General features: G+C 40.8%; 1 protein-coding gene across 1 annotated transcript; it reads left to right on the forward strand.

Moving 5' to 3' along the window:
• Positions 1-441: 441 nt before the first annotated feature.
• Positions 442-26617, forward strand: gys2 (glycogen synthase 2). Its single transcript, XM_020714103.2, has 16 exons — positions 442-719; positions 2815-2996; positions 8254-8445; positions 8538-8723; positions 11304-11448; positions 12138-12255; positions 12377-12497; positions 12580-12686; positions 13819-13878; positions 13955-14033; positions 17556-17669; positions 19208-19334; positions 20776-20871; positions 21106-21269; positions 23313-23387; positions 23601-26617. Exons 1-16 carry the CDS (start codon positions 596-598, stop codon positions 23814-23816), a joined length of 2106 nt encoding a protein of 701 aa, XP_020569762.1. The 5' UTR covers positions 442-595; the 3' UTR covers positions 23817-26617.
• Positions 26618-26807: the final 190 nt, after the last annotated feature.

A 26807-nucleotide genomic window follows, 5' to 3' on the forward strand; every position in this document is an offset into this window, starting at 1 on the left:
TGTAAAAACTTCCATGTTGTTCTGTCAACGTTACAAATGAAAAATGCACAGGAACAAAGACAACTTGACTGCAGACTGTTTTGTTTGGTGGGATTCTTGTTTATACCACCAAATATCCCCCACAGCTCTACAAATGAAGTTTGAGAGTGGCATGAAGATCAGCAGATGTGGTGTGGGCAGAAGGGTCCATGCCCTTCAGGACAGGTGGTTGTCATGGACCCTGACCTCCAGCTCCCTTCCAAAGTGATGAAGAGCTCATTAAATTGGATTTCAGAGAAAATTCCCAGCAGCTTTTGCTTACTTCATGTGTTTGGGAGTCCACAGAGATGTGTAGCTCATGGTAGATCCCAACTGTCTGCTTCTCAGAGGTTCCATAAAACTTTGAAACAGGTCTCAATCGGAGTTGCACAATCACACACTGAGCTGATCACACAGCAAACCTTTCACCCCAACCTCTGAGTGAGACGAACGCCCCCCTCCCTCCATGACTGCTGTTTATCTGGTCCTAACGTGAGCACGGTCTCCGCTGAGCTCTGGACTGTGAAGACCTTCTCCTCAGGAGGAATTTCGTCTTTGCTCCTCAAACACCGGAGAGATGCCGCTGTCGCGCTCACTGTCCATGACCTCCCTGAGCGGGGTGCTGCCGGCCTGGGAGGAGGACCAGCTGCCCGTGGAGGACCTGCTGCTCTTTGAGGTGGCCTGGGAGGTTGCCAACAAAGGTGAGCCCCCCCCTGCACCTGCTCTACTTCAAACCAATAACTCTACCACTGTTGAAGGAACAATAAGCTGTGGCACACTCCTTTTTTTAAAACCTAGAAACAACAGGTTTTTGAGCAGCAATCCATTTTGTATAAAGTTTTTCTCTTTTCATGCTTAACAAAGCTGACCATTAGGTTTTTTCAAAAGTAAATACAGAGTTAAACATTAAGCAGCAGATAAGCCTCTGCTGCCCCCTTCCCCATAACCCTGGAACAGAGAGTCATTGCCCCTTGGTGGATGATCCAGAATCATCTGGAAATGAATCTAAAGATGATCAACCTGCTGAAAAAAGACACATCTACAAAATATTTCAAAAACTTGAGATGTCCCCCATGTAGAGTTGGGAGGGGCTCCCAACTCTACATGGTTGATCTATGGTTGACTCTATGGGGTCAACCATAGATGCAGGAATGGCTTTCCTGTGTGCATGTTCTGCAGATCAGCATCACAGCAAGGTTGGAAATACAGACTTAAAGAGAAGTGAAAAAGAAAAGAAATTGTTCCAATTTTCTTCCTCTTCTCTGGGGTTACTAAAGCCTCATTTCCATTTAGCGGTCCGGTCTGGTATTTAGAGTGAATATGAAATGCACCCATTTCATATTGGAAACATATTTCAACCAAACCCTATCATTTCAGTTGGAAGTAGGTACATAGAAAAATGGAACAGACTGGTTAGGGAGGAGCTACTGTTGAAACTCATTGATTGGCTGAAGGTCATTATGACAAAAGAAGCCTCCAAGAAAGCAGCTGTATTCCTCTTCTCCTCCCGCAATCTTTTCTCAAACCACATTAAATGCTTTGTAGATAAGAAGCACCAAAAGCCAAGCAGGAAAAAAAGGAGCTGCTGGATGACCTCCATTGCTGTTGTTCTTAGCTTCACCTTTATGGTCCATCTTTGAGTGGAAACGCTCGCCTTAATTGCCACTCAGTGGAAACTAGGCTTGACAGGCCAGTTTCTTGTACCCCTTAGCAAAAAATAGTCCATTTAACACTTGTGCTATCTTAGATGACCCCACCCTTGCATTGACGTGTTCTCTCTACCATGACAAAGGTGGATAAAGGTGGAAAGATTTCATGTAATCCATGGACACCAGTGAAGTTCACGAATCATTGAAGAAAAAAGGTTCAGTGCACTGTCTTGTGGGTCTAGATGACCCAACTCCCAATGTTAAAGTGCCTAGGATAGCACAAGGGTTACGTGTACAACAATTATACTTAGTCTATAGCATAACTTGAAGTTTAATTTTTACATACTTTCTTTACATTGTAAACTTAAAATGTTCCATTTTGTCTGAAGAATGATCAGTTAGTATACTTCCGACACAATACATGCATGGTTTATAGTATACTTATATACAGTATCCCCAATATTACCTCAAGTGTACTACCTTTTGCTAAGAACCAAACTATGTGTTCTTCCTTTCCGTCTGTCACTTTCCTAATTAGTCATTCAGAGTGTCCTTTGTGTGGACATCCTACAGGCGTCTTATGGACACTTAATAATCATGTTTTTTTATTAGGTCCAATATCTGTGAAACCCTATTTCTATCACCAGAGAAGCAGTAGAGGTGATGAAGGAGTACAAATAACTTGCTGTTAACTGAGACAAGAGACTGGGTTGTATTTTTAGCAGTGTTACTACTTTTGAAAAGCGACAAGGCAGATGTTTGCTGTTGGGGAGGCTCATCAAATAATTTGCGTTGAAATGATCCATACATGTATCCCTACAAGTCTGCTGTGGAGAGTGTTACCACATCTGAACTCAAAAGTGCTCCTATGTTCGTTCGGGTCTGCCTTCACCTCTTACATAAACAGTCACTGGTTCATGTCATTTCTGTGACGTCTGTCACCCGTGTTTGAGTGTTTTTGCCAACAAATACTGTGGAAAACCCACACATGCACACGTGTGCACGTGTTCTCTGGCAAAACAAAATCAGTTTTGTACTGACAGCTCATTTGTGTGTGCGAGTCTCCGTTGTCGTTTATGTGTTTGTGCTTTTGTATTCATATGTGTGTGTGCTATTTATTTATGGGTGTGTTTTTGTGTGTCCACAGTTGGAGGGATCTACACTGTCATTCAGTCCAAGGCTAAGGTCACGGTGGATGAATGGGGAGAAAACTATTTCATGATGGGGCCCTATTTTGAGCACAACTTCAAAACCCAGGTGGAGGGCTGTGAGCCCCCCAACGCTGCCATCCGCAATGCAATGGATGCCCTCATCCACAACGGCTGCCAGGTGTGTGTTGGAAGCTGCATGTGCACATGGAGATGAGTCAAGGAAACTCTGACATTCAAAGATTGTCATTAAACTTGCAGAATTTCAGCAGTCCCTTTTTCATTGCCTTATTTAGATTTTCAAAAATGCTGTGGTTTATAAGGGAAGTCTGTAGTGACACAAGAACGTTGGAGTTGTTCAGGACATGGATGAGAACTGGCAGACAGTCGTGAGATGTTCTGTAAGTGTGACAGAGGAGTTCAAGGTGGAGGTGGGACTGCATCAAGAATCCTCGTCTTGTGTACATGGGGATGGAGGGACTGAAAGATCAGATTAGACAGGTTAAACTCTCAATTTTGCAGATGACATTGTGATCTATGGTGAGAGCATGGAGCAGGGGGAGGAACATCTAGAGAGGTTGGAAAGTGGTAAATAAGCGTGTGCAGGCAGGTTGGAAGGGGTGGAGTTAGGTTTCAGATGTGATATGTGACTTAAGAATGTCTTCAAGAATGAAAGGAAAGGTGTAGAAGACTGTTGAGAGAGCATCCATATTGTTGGTTCAGAGAATGATGCAGAGACAGGATGAAGAGCTGGAGGAAGCATAGATGAAGATGTTGAGGTTCTCTTTGGGAGTGACCAGGATGGAGAGGATAAAGAATGAGTATATCAGAGGAGCAGATTGTTGTAGATGTTCTGTAGATAAATGTAGGGAAGCATTTTTTTACAAATCTCATACATGAAAAATGTTTTAAGGAAGATTGGAAATAGGACAGAGATTCTCAAGGTCATTGGGATCTGATCATGGTATGAGCTCTGGAGAGGTTACGGTGTCATCTGCAGAAGGAGAAAGGTTCAGAGACCACAAAAGGATCCAAACCCAGCCGATTTTTAATACAGGAAGTTCTGCAACTGAAGGTAAAGTCCAAGCTGAGAAAAGACAGATGAAGGACGAGGAGAGATGAATGACTTTGATTTGACAGGAAAAGAGTGTTGATTGTGAGGTAGAAGGAAGCAGAATTTATTTTTTAGAGGAAGTGATAATGTGTGATGTTTTTTAATCGCAAACACTCACCTGTACAATTTTCTTCTGTAAACATCAGATGGTTTTGTCTCAGTATTGATAAACTAAGATCCAATAAAGAAAGCTTTGCCCCCAAACCATAAAATGATTCAGATGAATGACAGGGGTCCCCACAGAAACCTTTGGAATAGTGTGATTGGGTTCATAAGGGGTTCAGATGTGTCCAACACTACACTCTGTAGGAATGGTGGTGGACGCAGTAAAACCCTGAACAGTTTGAAAATGCTTTGTAAACCTTGTGCTATCCTAGGCACTTTAACATTGGGAGTGGGGTCATCTAGACCCCACAAGACAGTGCGCTGAACCTTTTTTCTTCAATGATTTGTGATCTTCAATGATTTCCATGGATTACATGAAATCGTCTTCACCTTTATCCACCTTTGTCATGGTAGGAATAACACGTCAATGGTCATCTTGACCCCATAGGATAGCACAAGGGTTAAGACAGGCAGTCTGGCACTAGATGAAACCCATGCACACACTGAAGAAGCATCAGACAACAACCAAGTATACCTGTCAGTGAGGAAGCATAGCATACCTCTGAAGGTTTTTTTGTCTTCGTCATTGCTCCCACTTAAAAATCTGTCACTGTTGGCATCTAATTATCTTTCAGTGATTCTGCTATTTCTACACCACTCATTGTGCACATAAATGCAAAGCCCCCCCTACTTTACTCCAACCCGAGCCGTGATCTCTGTCCTGTCAGTGTAGCGTGCAGCCCGTCAGCTGCATGTGGGAAATGTTTACTGTATTGCTGTAACTTCTGTCCAATCAGAAGGTCTGGATACTGTGACGTTGCGTCAGCCTGCTAGAAGGTCCTGCTGACACCAACTCAAAATCTGATTTGTTGAAGGAAATAAATGTCCGACACTGATTTAGCATTAGGGGACATTCAGAACTCACAGTGAAGGCCTCTTTAGCTCTGACCCTGCCTGGCAACAAAGGACAGCTGAAATGGGATTGGTTAAATGCTCCAATATGAAAATCCATGTCTGTCTGGAAGCGGCATAACCATCATAAACACAATAAAAGAGAATGGACGGACCATTTGGAATGATTTAATGTAGTATGCCTTGTCAGAAAATAATTAATACATGATTCAGACAAATTTTTCAGGCCTTTAGAGATTAGGTTGAAGGCCCACCAATGCATTAGATAGAGTTTCATCTCCACTGTCACCTTTTGTTGGCTCAATACTGGGGATTGAACCAATAGTCTTTCCATATAGTCTGTTGGTTGCCGATAGAAACTGGTTTGCCTCTAGTATGAATAAAGTGTCTGATATAGAATAACTTAGAGTTTGTGACAGTGAAAAAACAACTTTGAGTCCTTAAAACATTCGGATTTTATTGGAATCATCTGAACTGGATTGTAACAACTGTAATGTTTCTGGCTCGGTTTAATGTTTTTGAAGTTTTGAAGTTAATTTTGTTCTTGAAATGTAACATTTTTCGTACTTTTACTCAATAATTCATTAGGGGTGTGATTATACTATGGGCAAAAAAGTATCTAGTTAGCCACCAATTGTGCATGTTCTCCAACTCAAAAAGATGAGAGAGGCCTGGAATTTTAATCAGAGATATACCTCAACTATGAGAGACAAGATGAGAAAAAAATCCAGAAAATCACATTGTTTGGTTTTTAAGAATTTATTTGTATATTATGGTGGAAAATAAGTATTTGGTCAATATAAAAAGTTCAACTCAATACTTTGTTATATACCTTTTGTTGGCAACGACAGCAGTCAATTTTTTTTTGTAAGTCTTCACAAGGTTTTCACAAACTGTTGCTGGTATTTTGGTCCATTCCTCCATGCAGATCTCTGCTAGAGCAGTGATGTTTTGGGGCTGTTGCTGGGCAACACAGACTTTGAACCCCCTCCAAAGATTTTCTACGGGGTTGAGATTTGGAGACTGGCTAGGCCACTTCAGGACCTTGAAATGCTTCTTACAATCCACTCCTTCATTACAAGAGCAGTGTGTCTGGGATCTTTGTCATGCTGAAAGACTCGCCATGTTTCATCTTCAATGTCCTTGATGATGGAATAAGGTTTTAACTCAAAATCTGACAATACGAGGCCCCATTCATTCTTTCCTTAACATGGATCAGTTGCCCTGGTCCTTTTGCTGAAAAACAGCCCCAAAGCATGATGCTTCCACCTCCATGCTAAGGTATGGTGTTCTTTAGATGTAACTCAGCATTCTTTCTCCTCCAAATATGACGAGTAGAGTTCTTTCCTAAAAGTTCTATTTTGGTTCTATCTGACCATAGGACATTCTCTCAATCCTCTTCTGGATCATCCAAATGCACTCTAACAAACTTTAGTTGGACCTGCACATGCTCTGGCTTTAGCAGGGGGAGACGTCTGGCACTGCAGGGTTTGAGTCCCAGGCGGTGTAGTGAGTTACTGATGGTAGCCTTTGTTACTTTAGTCCCAGCTCTCTGCAGGTCATTCACTTGGTCCCCCCTGTGGTTCTGGGATTTTTGCTCATCATTCTTGTGAACATTTTGACCCCACAGGATGAGATCCTGGGAGTAGCCCCAGAGGGATGGAGATTATTTGTGGTCTTGTATGTCTTTCATTTCCTAGTAATTGCTCCCACAGTTGATTTCTTCACACCAAGCTGCTTAACTATTGCATATTCAGTCTTCTCAGTCTGGTGCAGGTCAACACTTTAGTTTCTGGTGTCCTTAGACAGCTCTTTGGTCTTGGCCATAGTGGAGTTTGGAGTATGAATGTTTGAGGTTGTGGACAGGTGTCTTTTATATAGATAATGAATGGAGGACAGAGGATCCTCTCACAGAAGTTACAGGTCTTAGAGAACCACATTAGACAATGGGAATTTCTGGATTTTTTTTCTCATTTTGTCTTTGATAGTTGAGGTTTACCTATGATGAAAATTACAGGCCTCTCTCATCTTTTTGGGTGGGTGAACCTGCCCAAATGGAGGCTGACTGAATACTTTTTTGCCCTACTGTATAAGTTTGCTTCTTCTCACTCCTTTTCAAGCAATAAATCAAACCCTACTTCACTTTAGTTAATAATCACCATATTTCATAAATCTTATGTGACCTTAATTATTGTATGCATCACTAATAAAAATCAATATTTATGAGTATGAGACAATTATTTTCTTCTTATAGAGTGTGAATCATTAATGTTTACTGACAAGATGTAAGATTGCTTTGGGAAGATATTTAATAAGCACTCAATTTTGTTACTTGAAAACTTGAAATTGTATTCTGATTATAACCAATGAACTCTACATAACTGTTCCATGTTGTGTGTCACTAAAATCATGAATGAACGTTTTTTGAAGAACCAGATTACAAAAACTTTGCAAAAATATAAAATGAATTAACTCAGCAGGGGGTTGGATTATATAAATTCACTTCTTCCCTCTCCTTTTCAAGCAATAAATCAAGCCCTACTTGACTTTAGTTAATAATCACTGTATTACATAAATCAAAGTGACTTAAGTGTGTCTTTGTTTTTGCTTTTTGTATGTTTGTATGTTCTTTACCTATGCATTTCATCATTTCTGTGATGAGTTTGATTATTCTGTGTGATTTTTTTTATTGTATTGTCTACAATTAATCCTTGAAATAAACTAAATCATTCAATCAATTTTTATGTTATTTTTTCTTTGATTGTGTTTATTTAATCAATGCCTTTCATTACTGAATGAGTTTGATATATCTGACTGACTTTGTTGTGTTGTGTGCAATCAATGCTTGAGATCCATAAATAATCAACATTAACCCGAAGATCGATACAAAATTCTTGAAACATCTTACCTTATTGTGCACATCAAAAATCAGACTTTTCCTTTTAAAATCCTTCCCGAATAAAAGTTTTTAACAATGACACTTTGAAGTTTTCTGTTTTTTTAAACACATCTGCTGCTCTTTCAATAATTTTTAGTCAACTTTTTAAAATCTGAGCTTTGATTTGCAGTACTTTTCTGTTTGTGCAGACTACACTCTTCTCTATCACTTTAGATGGCAGCCTCTGTCTGCATGAACCATCAGGTTGGTTAACTGCCCAGACAAATAAACTAACAAACAGGTCAGAGACAAACACAAAGACAAATCAATCTGTTCTAAATTGGCCATACTTAAATTTCCGAATGTCTTTTTTTGAGAGATGAGGTGAGGTGAGGTTTTACGCTTTTGTGATCCTCGATTGTTCTGCAGGTTCACTTTGGCCGCTGGCTGATCGAGGGAAACCCTTTTGTGGTCCTGTTTGACATCGGCTCAGCAGCCTGGAACCTGGACCGTTGGAAGGGTGACCTGTGGGACACCTGCCACATTGGCTTACCGTTCCACGACCGAGAGGCCAACGACTCTCTTATCCTGGGCTCCCTGATCGCCTGGTTCCTCAGAGAGGTCAGAGTTCATTCATTCATACAGCGTCACTGCATTAAGCTGGCTGACTTGAAGCATTGCTCTGCCTTCTACCCCCCTCCTCCTCCTCCTAGTTGACAAACCACCTCGAGGGCAAAAAAAACATCATCTGTCACTTCCACGAGTGGCAGGCCGGCCCCGGCCTCATTCTGTCCCGCTCTCGAAAGATTCCCATGGCAACGATCTTCACCACACATGCCACCCTTCTTGGGAGATACCTGTGTGCTGGGAATGTGGACTTCTACAACAATCTAGACAAGGTGAGGGTGAGAAGAATGCCCCCGTCTGGTGGTTGGAGTGCAGCACACATGTACACACAGCTCCAAGGTTGGTCATCTTTCTTAGGAATATCCCATGAGAACAAACAAGCATCAGATAATCTTCATTTGCCAAAATATTACGGATGACAGATGTTACGAGTATGAGAGCTACCTGGCCTTTTTCTCCAGTCCAAATAGAAAAACACATGTGGTAACAAATTTAGATTTTAAGACAAAGTACTTGATAGTTGAAAAGACAAGAAGCCTGCAGGAAGAACCATCCTGCAGAACATTGTCTTCAGAACTCTCAGAATTCCGTCTTCACCCAGGAGTAGTAAGGATAGGCTCTGGCAGCCCCATGTCCTCGAAAAAGCTACAGCAGGTTAAGAAAATGGATGAATAATGGAAGTTACTGAAGTATCAATGATTTTAATTAAGCAGTTTATGGGACGGCATGGAAAACATAAGAAAGTACAATTTGTCCATCATTGTCTGAGACTGAATGTTTGGACACTTTCACCTGTGGAGTGGAACTGTCACTGCATCCCACGCACAAATCTATCACGTGTAACACCTAGAGAAAAAAACCCAACCCACAGACAGACAAGGGCTCATGGTGTTGGGGTGTGATGACACACACTGTTCGCAACTGTCAGACAAACTCTCACAACCAAAGGTTCAGGCGTTTTAGTCACTCTGAGGTGATTAGTGCTGCATGAGGATGGATCTGCAAGCTGCTCATAATTGGTCCCACTCTAGCGCCTGAAAGGGCAATGAGGAGCGAAAGGTTGCTTATATGTTAAGAAGATGACTGACAGGTGATCTTCATAGCTGCGTCTGTTCAAGGTTTGATCCCTGACAGATAAGTGGGCAGGTGGGAGACCAACATGGAGAGGAAGAACAGAGCAGCAACTGAATATTTGTAAATCCTGAGCTTTTTGGATTCTGCTTTGTTTTCTATTGCAAAGGTTTGGCAATCAATGAAAGAAAAATAACATTTTTACTCTGACTCTTTGAGATAAGGGCTTTAATCCTTCATTGTAGTCCAAGGAACAGTTCTCAACCTTCCTGAAGGACTCTCTGGGTGTGTAGTTTATTTACTGTTACAAGAGAAGTGTTCTTGTTTGTTTATTAAAGACAGTGGCAGCATAACATTTAAAAATGCAAATGTCTGAGATATATTTAAAATATATTTTCCAATATATATTTTAGGCTAATTTTCATCTTTAGTCCCTAGATAGGTTGATGGTGCCTAAGTCAAAAGAGAAGTTCAATCAACATAAGGATAACCGAGCAGATACAGAACAACACAGATGGTGTTATCAACAGACAAGCACAACAGTAACTTTGTTAATTCGATTTAATTCAATTAATTCTTATGAATATAGCCCAATATTACAACACAGTTGTCTCAATGGGCTTCACACCGATAATTGTATAAAACATAAAATCAGTTATAAAATACATTAAGTAATTGTAAAAATAGCTGAAAAATTGTAAATGCTGTTTTCCTTAGAAGGTTCTGGGAGAACATCCCCTCCAGGAATCGAATTCTGGATTCCTGAAATGTAGCCTCTCACCTTACCAACCGAGCTACTCAGCCAGTACAAATGTATTCTAAATTGCGATGATCAGTCAAAACAATAAATGGTACTGAGGCCCCTTCCAAACAATGCCTTCACTCACAGAATGCTGCCTTCATGGCCAACGGCTCCCCATCACCCACATTATAGTTTCATTAAGCATCCATGAGCTTCTGGGAGTAGTAGGCACAGGGGATAGGTCTTGGCAGGATGACCATGACGTTGGGAAAATACAGCCCCGATGAAGGCATCAACCTCTACAATGAATTGGGAGCCTAGGAGCAAGGGTTGATGGGATTTGTAATATGGGAACCAGGAAGTGGTCAGTACTCTGGTGATTGTTCCCGCTGATGGCCAGAGGGGGAGACCTAGGACTGGTTCCTAACACAACTTCTAGCAGCTTACTAGAAACTAATTGTTATTTTATTGAAATTTGAATTAAATATGTACTGTATATAGTTGCATGCACTATGGCACAAATAGCAGATGGTACTGATTATATTAATAATGGAAATTCTACTTTTTTAAGATTTCAATATTGATACAATATAGTATTAATCTAGGAGGAATTTGCTGCCTTGGCCTGGTTTATGAAACAATCATCCCTCTGCTGAGAAACACGTATAATGGGCGTAATGAAAATTGTAATTATTCCCCCAAACTTCATTAAAGTTTGGCATGTAAAATGCGACTACCCCCTCACCATTACAAAGGTCCCTGCCCGGCCTCCTGCCGAATTTGCTGAAAAACTAGCATTTAGGTTGCCTCGTAGTGGCATTTTGGGATATGTGACTGTGGTCTAAATAAGCTCAGAGTTGGCAGTTCTTATGTTGTACTAGGTCTTAAACAAAACTGAAGTGTCTTAAACACCAGATAGAAACACATTTCTGACAGGGAGAATTTGTGTTGATCCACTCATGTGCTCTGTCATTTTTCTCACTCTATTCATGCAATGGAAACACAAATACATCTTTTAATGTACTTCTTTGCGTTTCAGTTTGACATTGATAAGGAGGCTGGAGAGCGGCAGATCTACCATCGGTATTGTTTGGAGCGCGCCGCCGTGCACTGTTCGCACGTCTTCACCACAGTCTCCCAGATCACAGCAGTGGAGGCCAATCACATTCTTCACAGGAAACCAGGTGGAGATGACCCAACATGGCTGCCACAGAAACAAAAATGTTTTCTTTGATTCTATTTAGTTATCATGCCAACTCATATTGTTTTTAGTGGAGGAGATAATATCACCTTATCTTCAAATGAACCTGAAATTTATCAAGAAATATTCATACAAATGTTTGTGCTAAGATTTCATACATTTTTACATAGAGACATATAGAAATGAGGCTCCTGGTTCTTGGCAGTTCGTAAACTGAGTAAATGAATATGTAATGTTAATGTATTTTGTTTGCTTTACTAAATCAAAAATCTGCATATTTAAGTAAAATTCTTGATGAGTCTTAAAGGGGGTCAAGAGTATCAAACACTAATAAAAACTGCTTCAAACTTTCTTTCAAGGAAATGTGTTGCAGAAGGTTGATTTATTTTATTAATTCACATGTAGGATCTTCTGGGGAAGAGAATTGATGTATGTATGTATGTATGTATGTATGGATGGATGGATGGATGTATGGATGTATGTATGGATGGATGGATGGATGTATGGATGTATGTATGGATGGATGGATGGATGGATGGATGGATGGATGGATGGATGGATGGATGGATGGATGGATGGATGGATGGATGGATGGATGGATGGATGGATGGATGGATGGATGGTAAATGCATAGATGGATTGATGAACTGTGTTTGTGTTGTGTTCCTACAGATATCGTGACCCCCAATGGGTTGAATGTGAAGAAGTTTTCTGCCATGCATGAGTTTCAGAACCTGCACTCCATCAACAAGGCCCGGATTCAGGAGTTTGTTAGAGGACACTTCTATGGGTGAGTGAGTTGGTGGTTCTGCCTTGATTTGAACTTTATTCTGTTTTGATATGACTGCAGCATTGAGACTTATCAGTGGAGGTAATTTCCTATATTTTCTTTTATTTATTTTTTTTTACAGTCATCTTGACTTCAACTTGGACAAAACACTCTTCTTCTTCATTGCTGGGCGATATGAGTTCACCAACAAAGGAGCTGACATTTTCCTTGAGTCACTTTCCAGACTCAACTACCTTCTGCGGGTGACGACCTTCAGGTTGACAGAAGCACCTTAATGAACTAAGCTAACCATATTTGAAGAATTCTCCTTTATGTTTTGTATAGGTCCACAGGAATGACATGACCGTTGTAGTTTTCTTCATCATGCCTGCTAAAACCAACAACTTCAATGTGGAGTCCTTAAAGGGCCAAGCTATACGGAAACAGCTCTGGTATAGTATGACTTCCTTTGCTTTAGAATCATACAAAGAGACATCTGACAGAGAACCAAGGAGATGTTCTGCCCGTCATTCACAAAAACAAGCTCTGACCTGCTAAGTTTGTAAATGTTTCTGTTGGAGTATACCATCACGTGGGAGGACTGTACCATCATGTAGGAGTGCTGTACCATCATGTTGGAGTACTGTACCATCATGTTGGAGAACTGTACCATCATGCTGGAGTACTGTACTATCATGTTGGAGGTCTGTACCATCATGTTGGAGTACTGACAGCATACTGGAACACTGTACCACCATTTTAGAGTGCTGTTAGTAACACCATCATACTGAAACGGCGTTACTTCCAACACTGTCGTTCAGTACCTAGGTATTTATCTCTGAGTCACACTGGTTGAATTTCTTGGCTAAAAATGTACTGGATCAATTTTATGTCAGTAAATCGCATCCTTCAAAATGAACGAATATCGACTATGATCCACATCATCCATCCACAAATTATGATAAGAATAGAATCGTTGTTAAAATGAAGCGTTACACCCCTATTTGGAAGTAACTTAATGGATGTTGGAACCAAATGTGGCCCAGATGTCCAAGGCAGAATCATGTTTTGGTGGATGAACGTGCCTAATGCACAACAAGTTATAAGATTAGCCATATTTAATAAAGGATCAAATACAAACATTTTGTTTATACAGACATTTAGTTTACCATCAGTGACTTGGACCAAACAACTGTCTCTCTTAAAGAACAGAAACAATGGCCCAAAGAGATAGAAACTTTTCCTCTTTTTTCCTCTTACAAGGCCAGCTATTCCCATTAGGACATCCCCATGGGTGGATCAGTTGTGAATGTGTTCAAACCCTGCTGCAACTGCAGGGTTTGATTCTTAGTGGTTTGTTAGACGTGTAATGTGAGCTGCAGTGGTGTGTCTGCCTCTAGATGCAGAAAAGCGCGTTGTGTTGTCTTTACCTGAAGCTTTAATCATGCTCAGAATAGGGTTTTACTCTGACGACTGTTCCTGAATGACCTGCCCTTCTCTCTCTGAAAGCTCGGAGTGGGAAGTGTTGGATGCCTGCGGTTTGAAGCCAATCCTCCTCTCTGAGTGATACTGTTTGTCTTGCAGGGACACGGCTCACACAGTGAAGGAAAAGTTTGGTAAAAAGCTCTATGACGCTCTACTGAAGTAAGTGTCTGAGTTAAATGTCAAATACAATGTAAAAAACTTGATTACATTTTTGTTAAATATGATCTATGATCAGAGGACATATTCCAGACATGAACAACATTCTGGACCGAGACGACTTCACAATCATGAAGAGAGCCATCTTTGCTACTCAGGTACACTTTTCATCTTTCAATGATGTGGTCATTCATGTGGTTTTTTATATGGTCACAGATCTTTTTCTGATCTCAGATCAATTATTATACCTGATGCTCTTCAGGAGAACCAGCAGTGCGGTATCAAAGACCCACTCCAGTGAAAATGGTGTTCTTGGTGTTTTTAACATGATCTCGTAGCATTTTTCTGAAGATGGAGGGCATATATAAAAAGAAATTCTGAGTTTCTGAGTATTTATCTATTCAAGTCGTTGTGAATCAAGATCAGATGAAAAAAATGACGTAGGAAAAGTTTCTAGCTGTGATCTGGGTGTTATTTCCTGCTCTGCATATTCTTGTAGACAAATGGATTCATGTACGTCTTGATTTTCCTTGTCTGAGCTTGAATCTTGCTCAAAACCGTAAAGCTGGATAACTCCAATATTGCTCATCATTTTTGTAACGTTACATTGGGGGTGTAATGGGCTGTAAGCTAGCAGGAGAGCATGTAAACAGAGGGCTCTCAGCAACGGAAAGGGGAGGAGGATGGAGGGTTGCTCCACTCCAACAGTTCCTCCCACCTCTCATAGGTGAATTTCCGTCCATTGAGGGTTTCAGGTCTTTACGTAAATTCGGTTTTAAACTGTTCAAAATTTTTAGCCGATTTAGAATCATGCAGTTAATGGGTATTGTACATAGTTTATATAAATTATTATGTAAATCTTACACAATTGTGTGGGATTTTTGTGAGCTGCATATACAAAAAATGTGGCTTTCCACGACCATTCCACATATTTTTAACAGGCTTCTCACACATATACTACTGATGTATAACTTTTATATTGTGTATACTACGCAGATAACATGTTCAAATTACGTAATCGACGCACAAATCACCAATGAATTTTACATAAACAGTGCAATAATCATGTTTTACATTTATTTACATGTTCTTTGCGTGGCTTATTCATCCTTCTTCAGAGGTTTTAACGAGGTTCATTTGTGATGAAGCTGTGAAATTTTACGTTAAGAGCTTTTGTCACTTTTTCCACATATATCTATACATATATATCTTGTCTTTTGGCCATTTATTTAACAGTATACAAATCAACTTTATACAAATTATTACAATGTGGCGTATTAGATTGATATAGAGGGAATTGGATGTAAATATTCTGGAAATAAATTATATTTTAATAATAATTGTTAAAGTCCAGTTTCGGATTAATATTGGATTCTTCCATTGAAATATCCATCTAATCAGATGGTTCAATTTATCCAATCAGTTTAATTCAACCAACCATTCACCCATCTATCTATTTTGGCACATCCATCAATGTATCCACTCAGACACATTCATCTGTCCCAAGGGTCACATTTGTCTGTGCAGCTGCTCGCAGGATTCATCTAAAGGCAGGTACACCTGGACAAATCTACAGTGTGTCATAGGGTTTTTCAGCAGCATGTTTTTTAACTAAAGGCCTGATTTCAGTTTAAAATCCTACACACTTTTTCTTTAAGGCTCATTTTCCAGAAAGAGTAATATGAAGGAAAGAAACCCTGTAGCTTTGCAGCAACTTTTTCCTGTAGCGATAATGTTGTTATGTCAATTTCCTAATGTTTAAAAACTGTTTTTTAAACTTTATCCTTAAGCTAGTTTTCCTGTGTGAGGAAGTGTTGTGCTTTGAATTTCAGAGTTCACACAATGACACTAAAGTTATTGAAGGGGTCTGTATGAGGTCGTTACTTACATGCAGCCTCAGGTCGATGAGCATCGTGTGATAACTACTGCAGCTCAGCATGAGTGCAGATGGAAAGGTCATTCTTGCTTTAACTAATTTGTTCAGACGCCAATACTTCTGTAGTTGTTACTCCTATTGATTAAACATGTGAAGGGTGATTAAAACTGACTCCTGATCACAGGAACTGCTGTTCTTATTTTTTAATCTTTAATCTTTTTTTTTATTTGCGTGTTGTTTTTTTGTTTTATATTTTTAATGTTTATACCCCTACCTTGCTGCCAAACCCCCATCGGTCTTTGTTTTTAGGGTGAATTCACTGGCAACAGCCTCATTTTTTCCTGCTGGTAGGCTCTGACCTACTCATTCCAAATAATGGGAGTGACCTTTTGTTGTTCTACACAAATATGAACGCAAAGTTTGGTGTTATTACCATTAATTCCCATCTGTTGCTTTGCTGTTTGAAACATGCTGTCAAAGGCCCAGCCTCTTCTCTCTGTATTTTGTTTTGTCTGCTCCTTTCTTCAGCAGAATCTTTGTTCATGGGTGCTATGGCAACGCAAAGAGGTGCATGCACAAATGCTCTGTGTTGCTCTTTCACCAAAGTTGAGAGTGTTGGGCCAACAACAAGTTCTGTATTCTTTGAGTTCCTCATTTACTGGATGTAAGTAGCCAAAGAACTGTATAGCTCATGCTGATTGGCTGCACTGTGTGTCGCACTGTTGCCTCACAAAAGGAATGACTAGTTCATGTCCCTGATACAAGCGGTTGAAATGAACTTTCTCTGTAGGTTGGTTGGGTGCTCCCTAAGGGATAGGGTGAGAAGCTCAGTCACCCGCGGAGAATTCGGAGTAGAACCACTTCTTCCACATCGAGAGGAGCCAGTTGAGGTGGCTCGGGCATCTGACCCGGTGGCCGGGGTGACGGAAGTCTGGGCATTTTTGCTTAGACTGCGATCCGGTCCCGGATGAGCAGAAGATGATGAATGGGTGAATAGATGGATGGTTTAAGTCCCGGCTAGGTTTTTTCATGTAGAGTTTGCTCATTCTTCTCATGCATAAGTGGTATTTCTCTGGGGACCCCAACCTCCTTCCACAGTTCAAAAAAATGCTTCAAAGGTTAAGTGGTCATTTTAAGCTTTTTATCCACTGAGCAGTACAATATGATATGGTTTAGAATGGTCCAGGCAATTCAGGTGAGCCTTTCCGCCCAAAGTTGGACTGTCACAGCACATGCGGGGTGAAGCTAGCAACAACAGCAACGATGGAAGTTGTCCAGCAGCTTTTTTTTCCCACTTTTGGTTCTTCGTAGATACAAAGCATTTAATGTTTTTTGAGAGAAAATTGGAGGCAGGAAAGAGGAATACAGAATTTTTCTTGGTGCTTTCTTACATCGCAATGACCTTTAGCAAATAAACAAGTTTTAACAGTAGCTCCGCCCTAAGCGGTCTGTTCCATTTTTGTGGACGTGCAACCAACAAGGGCTCAAAAATGATACGGCTCATCCGGCTTAATGGGTCTATTTTATAATGGAAACAGTCAAAATACCGGACAGGACTGGACTGGACTGTATATTCTCCCCTGCTCACTTCTCTCTCTGTGCAAATCAAAGATGTCAGGATTTCCTGTGGGGACATCCCGTCTTAATGCAGCAGTGTTTCTAAAAAATAAGATGGACTGCAGGGTACAGTCTGAAACACATATCTACAACTAGAAGGACTGGAAAGAATAACAACTACCTGGCTGACCTTGTGTCTGTCTTCTCATCACTCTGCCATGACCTGAACCTTCCTCACCCGATGCAGAGACACAGCCTTCCACCAGTGACCACCCACAACATGGAGGACGACTCCACAGACCCCATCCTGTCCAACGTCCGCCGCATCGGCCTCTTCAACTCCAGGAATGACCGCGTCAAGGTAGCAAAAGAACTGATATTTAACTTTAATGTCACCCACACCTGAAGCTAGTGTCACGACAAGAGCCAGAAGCCCTTCTCTCAGAGCCGCCATGATCAGAGCAGGAGCTGAAGTTTGTATCCAGCCTTTACCTGGACCTTGGCCTAAGACTAGTTCTGATCAACAGACAGTATCTTGATTTTTTTTTTTTTTACCATTTTACCCAGATACAAGCCCCCACATCCCTTCTGTTCAAAATTGTTTTTCATATTAGTAACAAAAAACATGGGGAGGGTGTGTTCCCTTTCCAGTGAGGGGCTATCAAAAGATATCTGTAGTGATATTAACACTATTACAAGTTTATTTTAAAAAGGACATTTAAGACATGATTATACATGGTTAAAAAAGACAGGATTAGCCAAAGGCTAGTTATCATCTTCATCCGGGAATGATGTAAAAAACGCACATACATACACAATACAATACAAACTAAATATGTAAACAACTAGTATTTAGATAGATAACGTATGACATTAAAACATACCAGTGATTTGAAAACACAGTCTGATTTTCCCATATTTACTAAAACCATCTGTTTTTTACTATTATACTGATTTGTCATGGATCACATTCAGCCAGTCAGTCTGAATCGGAGGGCTGGCCCTCAGATTGTTTTGGAGATGGGGTTTCTTTTAAAAGCAACCAGAAGTTTTAAGTACCTGCCCTACAGAGATATCAGATCCACAGAGCCTGAACAGTTAATCCTGATATACAAACCTTGATGAGAATAATGATGAGACTGTGGGACAACATTTCAGAACATTTGCTACACAGCTTCCCCCTCCCCAATAAGTCTGTTCTGCCTGTAACCTTGTGTCTGTAAGGCTTACAAATATCAAGATCTTTTTTCCAGATGAATTCTCTCCATCATCATATTTTGGTTAGTAATTCCCACTTATCAGGTGTACTATCAATCATCCCACTGACTTCTTCGATTGTGTTTTCAGGGGCAGATGCAGACATTTTTCAGTGTTCTAGGTCGTGGTTGAAATTTATTCCAAAGTAAGAGTTTTGAGTGTATTGGTAAAAACTGGAAAAACTACTTTGTTTGAACAAGTTAAATCTCACAGTTCTTAAAACCTTTCAGTGTTGCACTTTGAAAGAAGTCCAGATCAGTTCTGATCTGTTAAGGGCCTCTTCCTGCCACTTTTCTAATGTGAAGGCTGTCTTATTAAGCTTTAACCTGGAGTCAACCTCCTAACTGTCCCTTTATTGCCTGTGAAAAGCAATAAAGGTGTTTCTGTCTCAAAAGACTTTACCACTTTAAACCAGCTTCTTTGGGAGTTGTCCAATGGTGACATAGAGAAGTCTTTACTCCCTTGAATGATTGTAGTTTCAGGAAATATCCTTAGCCTGAAAACACAACAAAAACATTTACCACTGATGCTTCTATAAACCACATTTCCCTAAAATATCTGAGAGCTTTCCACCACAATTTTTCCACAGCAGACTCCAGCTTGAAAAGCTGATACAATGATTTACTCTTTTCACTCTTTCAGATCATCTTCCACCCAGAGTTCTTGTCTTCCACCAGCCCGCTGCTACCCATGGACTATGATGACTTTGTCCGTGGCTGCAACCTGGGAGTGTTTCCTTCTTACTATGAACCATGGGGATACACACCTGGTAGTTTTTTTCACCCCACTACGAGGCACACTGCACAAAAACACACAATCCATAAAACCACTCAGGCACCAATTAGACATCCATGAAGTGAACTCTGCAGTGGTTGAGTGGAGGCTGACACATCAGCTTTTTGAAGTATCTTATCTGCTCAATATTTTAAGATGTTGTAAGACAGTTCATCAGAGCATAACTGAAGGGGCTCCAACAAATACATTTTCTTCAATAACCAGAAGGCCGGCACGGTCACGATGTAGCCAAATGAGGGGTTACCCCCACCTGGACCTTCGTTTGTTTGTCTGTTTTTGTGCAATTGTAGCATTGTCATAACTCAAACACACTGAAAGATTTACTACCATGACCAGCATCTTAACATGGGGGTTGACCCTTGCGGGTGCTGTGGGTATTTGGGTAGTCCGGACAGATGGAGGGTTGTAAAGAGGAGCAGCCACTTTAGGGCGCATCTTGAGGGGAATGCAGGTGTGTCTTACAGTTCTCTTGAGACCCGTTGAAGATGGAATGTACCATTGTCGTGTGTGTGGTAAGTGTATGAAGTATTTGTAAGGTTAATGTAAGTTCCACACACTTGTAACTTTTGGGTGATTTTGTAAGGCGGGGCCCTTATGCCACACTCTAGTCATTAGCAAAACGTTAGTCACAACTGCCCTAATGGCGAGATTTAGGCTGTCTGGAGGTGAAAACTGGGCAAACCTGTAACGTGGCCTGTACTTATCACGTGAATAGGACTAACGGATCCCTTCCACAGTCCACAGAGTTTGGGGGAAGTCAAAAACAAAAATCTGTACAGCACACCTAATTCCCTTATAGTTCACCCTTACTTACTCTTGCGTGTTGTGCAAGTGTTGGCTATGACCTGTCACCTGCTGCATGTACATAGAAAAAAATATGCATGAACCTTTTTGCTCCATAGGTTCAGAGCTCAGTCTACGACTTGTTGTGTCAAGGACACCACCACCTATTTGCCTTGTACTGTTTTGCCCGTTTTTTTGCCCACAGACACCCCAGGTCAAGCTGTACCAACAGTTGTGACTAAAATTTTAGTCATGTTCAGGTTGAAATTTGACTTGTCTGCTCCAAAATCTTCTTCAGAAGAGGGTTTGTTACTGTTTTGGTCATTTTTTCTGCTTTTTCTTTCTTTCTGCTTACATTTGTGTCTGAACAGCCATGTGCCTACTCTATATATACTCACACATGTCTACTACCAAGAGTCTACTCATATAAGGGTTATCATACCCACCTTTTTATGACTATCCAGTACATAAATCTTTTTGTGTACTGATTCTGAAAAGGTGCAGAAATCTGTCTTCCAGTTTATAGTACTTAAACAGTCTTAATCCTTGTACTTCTCAAAGTTTTCTAATGCTTTATGTTTTTTGCCAAATCTGTTTTACCAGGTCACTCACGCACGTCTGTTTGTGTCCAGGTGAGTGCACAGTTATGGGGATTCCCAGTGTGACCACAAACCTATCAGGTTTTGGCTGCTTCATGGAAGAGCACATCTCTGACCCTACTGCCTATGGTAGGAGAACACTCTCATACACTTTTTTTTTACATTTTTTTTAATGTCAAACTCCAGTCCTTGGAGATATCTCCTGTTAGTTTTCAGGTCAACCTGCTGCAGCTTACTTGGTTTTAAAGGGTTTTACCAATCAGAAGTTTTAGAGTAGGGGTTGATTGGAACAGTGGAACAGTGACCCCTGAGGCAATACTGTATTTAAAATCTTTCTCATTAACCTTTATCTCTTATTCCCAGGTATCTACATTGTGGACCGCCGGTTCAAATCCCCAGAGGAGTCCTGCAACCAGCTGACCCAGTTCATGTTTAGCTTTTGCCAGCAGTCCCGGCGCCAGCGGATCATCCAGCGGAACAGAACTGAGAGACTATCCGACCTGCTGGACTGGAGATACCTTGGACGGGTTAGTTTCTGTTGGGGTCTTTAGGGACAGAACAATGCAGAGTTGGAAAAAGGTCAATGCCATTTTATACTATTCCTTATCATCAGCATGAAAAAACACCAAGAGATTTCCTCCTGATCTAACAGAATCAGGCTAAGAGTCAGAATTTAGGCTTTAGGTTTAAGCTCATACAATGACTTCCTGTCTTAGACTGAAGGAGGGAGTATGGGGTAAAACACACTGAACAGTTGTTTCAAAACTTCTGATTTAAAAAACAGATGAGTTTTACAGGAACCTGGACTTTAGGACTGCTCCCACAACTCTTTGGTAGTGAAGAGTTTCAAATAAGATCCCACCACCACACCTGGCTCATACAGTGGTATGAAAAGTTTGGGCACCCCTGATAATATTCAAGATTTTTCTTCATAAATCATTGTTCAGATCATCAGTTTCAGTTAAATATATCATATAGCAGATGAACACAGTGATATTTGAGAAGTGAAATGCAGACTATTGGATTTAAAGAAACTGTGCAATAATTACTTAAACAAAAATAGGCAGGTGAGTAAATTTGGGCACCATTGTTGTTTCATTGATTTGACTACCTTTAGCAATAATTATTGGAACACAAAATCTGTTTTATAAGCTCATTGACCATTGACTTACAAACACATGTGAACCCAATCATGAGAAGAGGTATTTAAGGTGGCCAAGAGTAAGTTTTTCTCCTCTTTGCATCTTCTCTGAAAAATGTCAACATGGGAACCTGAAAACAGCTGCCAGATAACCTGAAAACAAAGATTGTTCAACATCATAGTTTAGGTGAAGGGTACAAAAAGCTTGCTAAGAGATTCCAGCTGTCAATTTTCACTGTGAGGAATATAGTGAGAAAATGGAAGACCACAGGCACAGTTCAAGCAAAGGCCCGGAGTGGCCGGCCCAGAGAAATCTCAGATAGGCAGAGGCAAAGGATGGTGAGAACAATCCAACTCAACCCACAGACCAGCTTCAAAGACCTAAAACATGATCTGGCTGCATATGGTGTCATAGTTCTAGCATTTAGCGCACTTTGCACACGGAGATGCTACATGGAAGAGTAATGCGGAAGAATCTTTTTCTGCGCACATGCCACAAACAGAGTCACGTGAGGAATGCTGAAGGACATTTGGATAAACCTGTTTCACTTTGGAATAAGGTGCTGTGGACTGATGAAACTAAATGAAATGGAGTTATTTGGTCATAACAAGGGGCGGTATGCTTGGCGAACAAAGAACACAGCATTCAAAGACAAACATTACTACCCACAGTAAAATTTGGTGGCGGTTCCATCATGCTTTGGGGCAGTGTGGCCAGTGCAGGTACTGGAAATCTTGTCAAAGTTGAAGGTGGCATGGATTCCAGTTGGTATCAGTAGATTCTTACAATCAATGTTCAAGAATCAGTGACAAAGTTGAAGGCATTCTACAAAGGCATTCACAAAGAGTAACAAGTACAATGTTCTGGAATGGCCATCTTAGTCCCCAGACCAGAATATTATTGAAAATCTGTGGTGTGATTTAAAGCAGGCTGTCCATACTCGGAAGCCATCAAATCTGACTGAACTGGAGATGTTTTCAAAGAGGAATGGTCCAAAATACCTTCAACCACAATTCAGGCCCTTATTAGAAGCTATAGGAAGCGATTGGAGGCTGTCCATTCTGCAAAAAGAGGATCTACTAAATATTGATGGCATGTTTCTGTTGGGATGCCCAAATTTACTCACCTGCCTATTTTTGTTTAGGTAATTATTGCACAGCTTCTTTAAATCCAATAATATTCAGTTCACTTCTCAAATATCACTGTGTTCATCTGCTATATGATATATTTAACTGAAATTGATGATCCGAACGATGATTTATGAAGAAAGATCTTGGAAATTATCAGGGGAGCCCAAACGTTTCATACCACTCTACATGTATATATACACATTTTATACGACAGTCATATTTGACAGTTGTTTTACCCTATATATGGAGTAAGAGATTTTGTTTTTCACAAAGTAAATTTGTGACCTGTGATTGACAGTTCTACGTTCACGCCCGCCAACTGGCCCTGAGTAGAGCTTTCCCGGACAAGTTCAAAATGGACACCATCTTAAAGGTGAGACGTTCGGAATGCGCCAAAGACTGAGGATCAGCCTGTTTACGTCTGTTCCACAGGCCCCTTTCCAGCCTGTTCACTCAACTCTTTAACAGCATGCTGCATCAGAAAGAAGATGATGATGACGGCGACTTCATAAATATTTCTGACATGACCATACACGTTGGTGGATTGTGTGTGTGTGATCATAAAAAATGCTTTCTGTCTCCCCAGACTGAAGGTTTTCGATACCCAAGACCCTACTCCGTGCCACCCTCCCCCTCCGCCTCCCTCCACTCCACCCCCCACCACAGTGACGCTGAAGATGAGGACGATGACGCATACGATGAAGAGGAGGAGGCAGAGAGGGACCGGGTGAATATCAAGGCTCCATTCGCACTGGGCGCGGTTCCGGATGGGGAGAAGCAGCCGGGAGAGTCCAGGAACTGAAGAGGACTGGGATCACATCTGAGTGCACCCTCCATCCCCCACCCCACCCCACCCAGGTGTTTAAATGAAGTTAAATTCTACTTCATTTGTATAGCATTTATCCTGCTACAAAGCATTTTAAAAGTGCTTTCCATGATAAAATAGGTAATAGTAAGATTTTTTTTAAATAGTTGTTAAAATAGCAAACACATTAAAAAAAATAGATACAAAAAGATACATTCTAAGTTTTTTCTTAAAAACCTCCACAGTGGCTGAGGCCCTCACGCCCTCAGGCAGGCTGTTCCACAGGCGAGGCCCACAGTGCTGAAATGAGGCCTCGCCGTGGGTTTTAGTTCTGACCTTGGGACCACCAGCAGACCTGCACTTGCAGACCTGAGGGCTCTGGGAGGGTCACAAACTAAAAGTAAATCTGATAAAAATGAGGGTCCAGTTCCAATTAAATTTTTAGAAACGAATAAAAGAACCTTAAAATCGATCCTAAAGCTGACTGGGAGCCAGTGCAAAGACTTCAAAATTGGAGTAATGTGCTCCTTCTTTCTGGTTCTAGTTAAAAGTTATGCAGCCGAATTTTGAACAAGCTGCAGCCGGTTGATAGTATTCTCTTAACACCAGAAAGAAGAGCATTACAATAGTCTATCCTAGATGTTATAAAAGCATGGATTAATATTTCAGCACTGGCTTTGGAGAGAAAGGGTCTCACTCGGGCAATATTTCTAAGATGATTTATGGTCTTTGCAAACTGGTTTGCTTGTGCTTCTAAGGTAATATCTGCATCTAAAATTACACAGATGTTTCTGACTTTACTGGACGCATTTGGGTTAAAAGTTGATAAGAAGGATTGGACCCTTTCTCTCTCAGTTTCAGGACCATCAATTAAAAACTCTGTTTTGTTTTGTTTTGTCATGATTGAGCTTTAAGAGTTCAGTACCATCCAAGTTTCAATATATAAAACACAACTTAAAAGGTCATCAATAGGTTCCAAATCATCAGGCGACAAAATAGCCACAAATAACTGGGTGTCATCAGCATAGCTACGAAATTATGCCATGTTTCCTGATGACATCACCAAGCGGAAGTATATAAAGGTTAAAAAGGTTAGGACCAAGGACGGAACATTGTGGCACACCACGTCAGTCTGTGCCTCCCTGATGACGAATCACTTACGGTGACATTAAAATCTCTTCCTGTGAGGTAGGACTCAAACCAGCTGAGTACTATTCCAGTGATTTCAACCATGTCATGTAGTCTGTTTAAAAGAATGGAGTAGTCAACTGTGTTGAAGGCTGCACTCAGGTCCAGCAATACAAAAACTGTGCCATTGTTGGACCTGAGATCATTTATAACCTTGACCAGGGCAATCTCTGTAGAGTGATGGGGTCCAAAACCAAACTGAATTTTTTCTAAAACATTATTTTTATTAATAATATCATAAATAAAATGATGAAATGATGGAAAACTAGTATTCTAAAATCTTACTTAAAAACAGCAGGTTTGACACTGGTCTGTAATTCTAGTCTAGATTGGATCGATCTAAACCACTCTTCATATTGGGGGGTTCACCATTACAGTCTTTAGGGACACAGGAGTGATCCCTGTCTGAAGAGAGCAGTTAACGATGCTTGATACTTGCTGCTCATCCCTTCTTGACCTTTCCCACTACCCCCCCCCCCTCCAGTGCATTGTCTGGAGATGCGCTTTGCAGTTACAGTCTTGGGTAGATCCACAGGTACCCTTGTATCTACACATTGTAGATAAGCAGTGTAGAGATACTACTTTTTTTTTACACTGATATGCCCCCCCACCCCCATATTGTAAACCATCTACACCCTTGCTGAGCAAACTGCACCTAACATGGTTGTGCCTCAGTCAACTTTGAACTGTATGTGCGTATTTCTGTTGTGTGTCTGATCTCGTACGGGTTGTACTGAAACAACGTTTCGTATGTCAGAGTAAGCTGTGCATTAAACAATAGACCTCTGTTCTATTCTATTCCTAAGCTTTGCAGCACCAATTAAGCCAAAACTCTCTAGCGTGTTCTCACAAGCCAAATGGAATACAATGGAATGACCTGTTAGTGGTCATTGGGTGATATTAAATCTAATGTTATTTTTCTTATTAGTGAAGTGGGCTGAGAACTTTTCACATTTTGAACTGAGAATAAAACATGGACTGGAAGTGATTGGGTTGATCAATCAGTCTATGGTTGAAAAAAGAATCTTTGGTTTAGAATTGTCAGAAGTCAGAGCTCTGTCTCCCCCCTGTTCAAGCCACACTACAACTCCCAGCAATCCCAGCGCATACTTCCTGGAAGCCGCACACCTGACTCTCCTTCATTCAATCAATAACAGCATACTTAAGCTCTGCACTAAGTGAGGCTCAGTGTGAAGTGTTGTTTGTGTTATGTTAGCTTCATTAGCTTAACACTGGACTGACATAAACCAGACCACATGTTACTCTCACGTCAGTAGTTTATTCTGTGTTCACTGAATTTCCGACAACAAATAATACTTGGCTTTATCCAACTGTTTGTGCCACTCTGCCTTCCTTATAGAGCGTTATATTTGGACCTGGTCTTCTGTCTCCTGACCCTGTTTCTGACTCTGACTCTGTTTGCCTGCCGCCTGCACTGACTCTTGCCTGGATTTTGACCCTCATTTAGCTTTGTCGACTTTTAGCTGAACTAATAAACCTGCTGCATTTTGATCCAGCTGTCTGCCTGTTCTTGTGACAAGAATTGCCTGCTGTTAATTTTAAATAACATTTCTGTTTTGTGTGTTTAATAAAGTTATTGTGTCATGTTAGTTTGTCCCTGAAGATTTGGTAATGACTTGTTGTTTTGTTTTGCGCCAATTTCATTCCTACACTCCTGGAGATTCTCTTCAGTCTCTTGGTTTCCTCTGTTCTCCAAGGAGGAGGTGCTTTAGTTTGAACTGTTTTTATTTTTAAAGGAGTGACTTTGTCCATTACTGATATGAGTTTGTAATTTACATT

The sequence above is a fragment of the Oryzias latipes genome, chromosome 23 (assembly GCF_002234675.1).
Source record: "Oryzias latipes chromosome 23, ASM223467v1".
Taxonomy (NCBI): Eukaryota; Metazoa; Chordata; class Actinopteri; order Beloniformes; family Adrianichthyidae; genus Oryzias; species Oryzias latipes.

Excerpts from the sequence above, each read along its gene's own strand:
- gys2 (XM_020714103.2), top strand. The coding sequence starts at position 596 with ATGCCGCTGTCGCGCTCACTGTCCATGACCTCCCTGAGCGGGGTGCTG. Across the intron at positions 12,256-12,376 it reads GTTAGAGGACACTTCTATGG|TCATCTTGACTTCAACTTGG; the intron begins GTGAGTGAGTTG and ends TTTTTTTTACAG. Across the intron at positions 17,670-19,207 it reads CCAGGAATGACCGCGTCAAG|ATCATCTTCCACCCAGAGTT; the intron begins GTAGCAAAAGAA and ends TCACTCTTTCAG.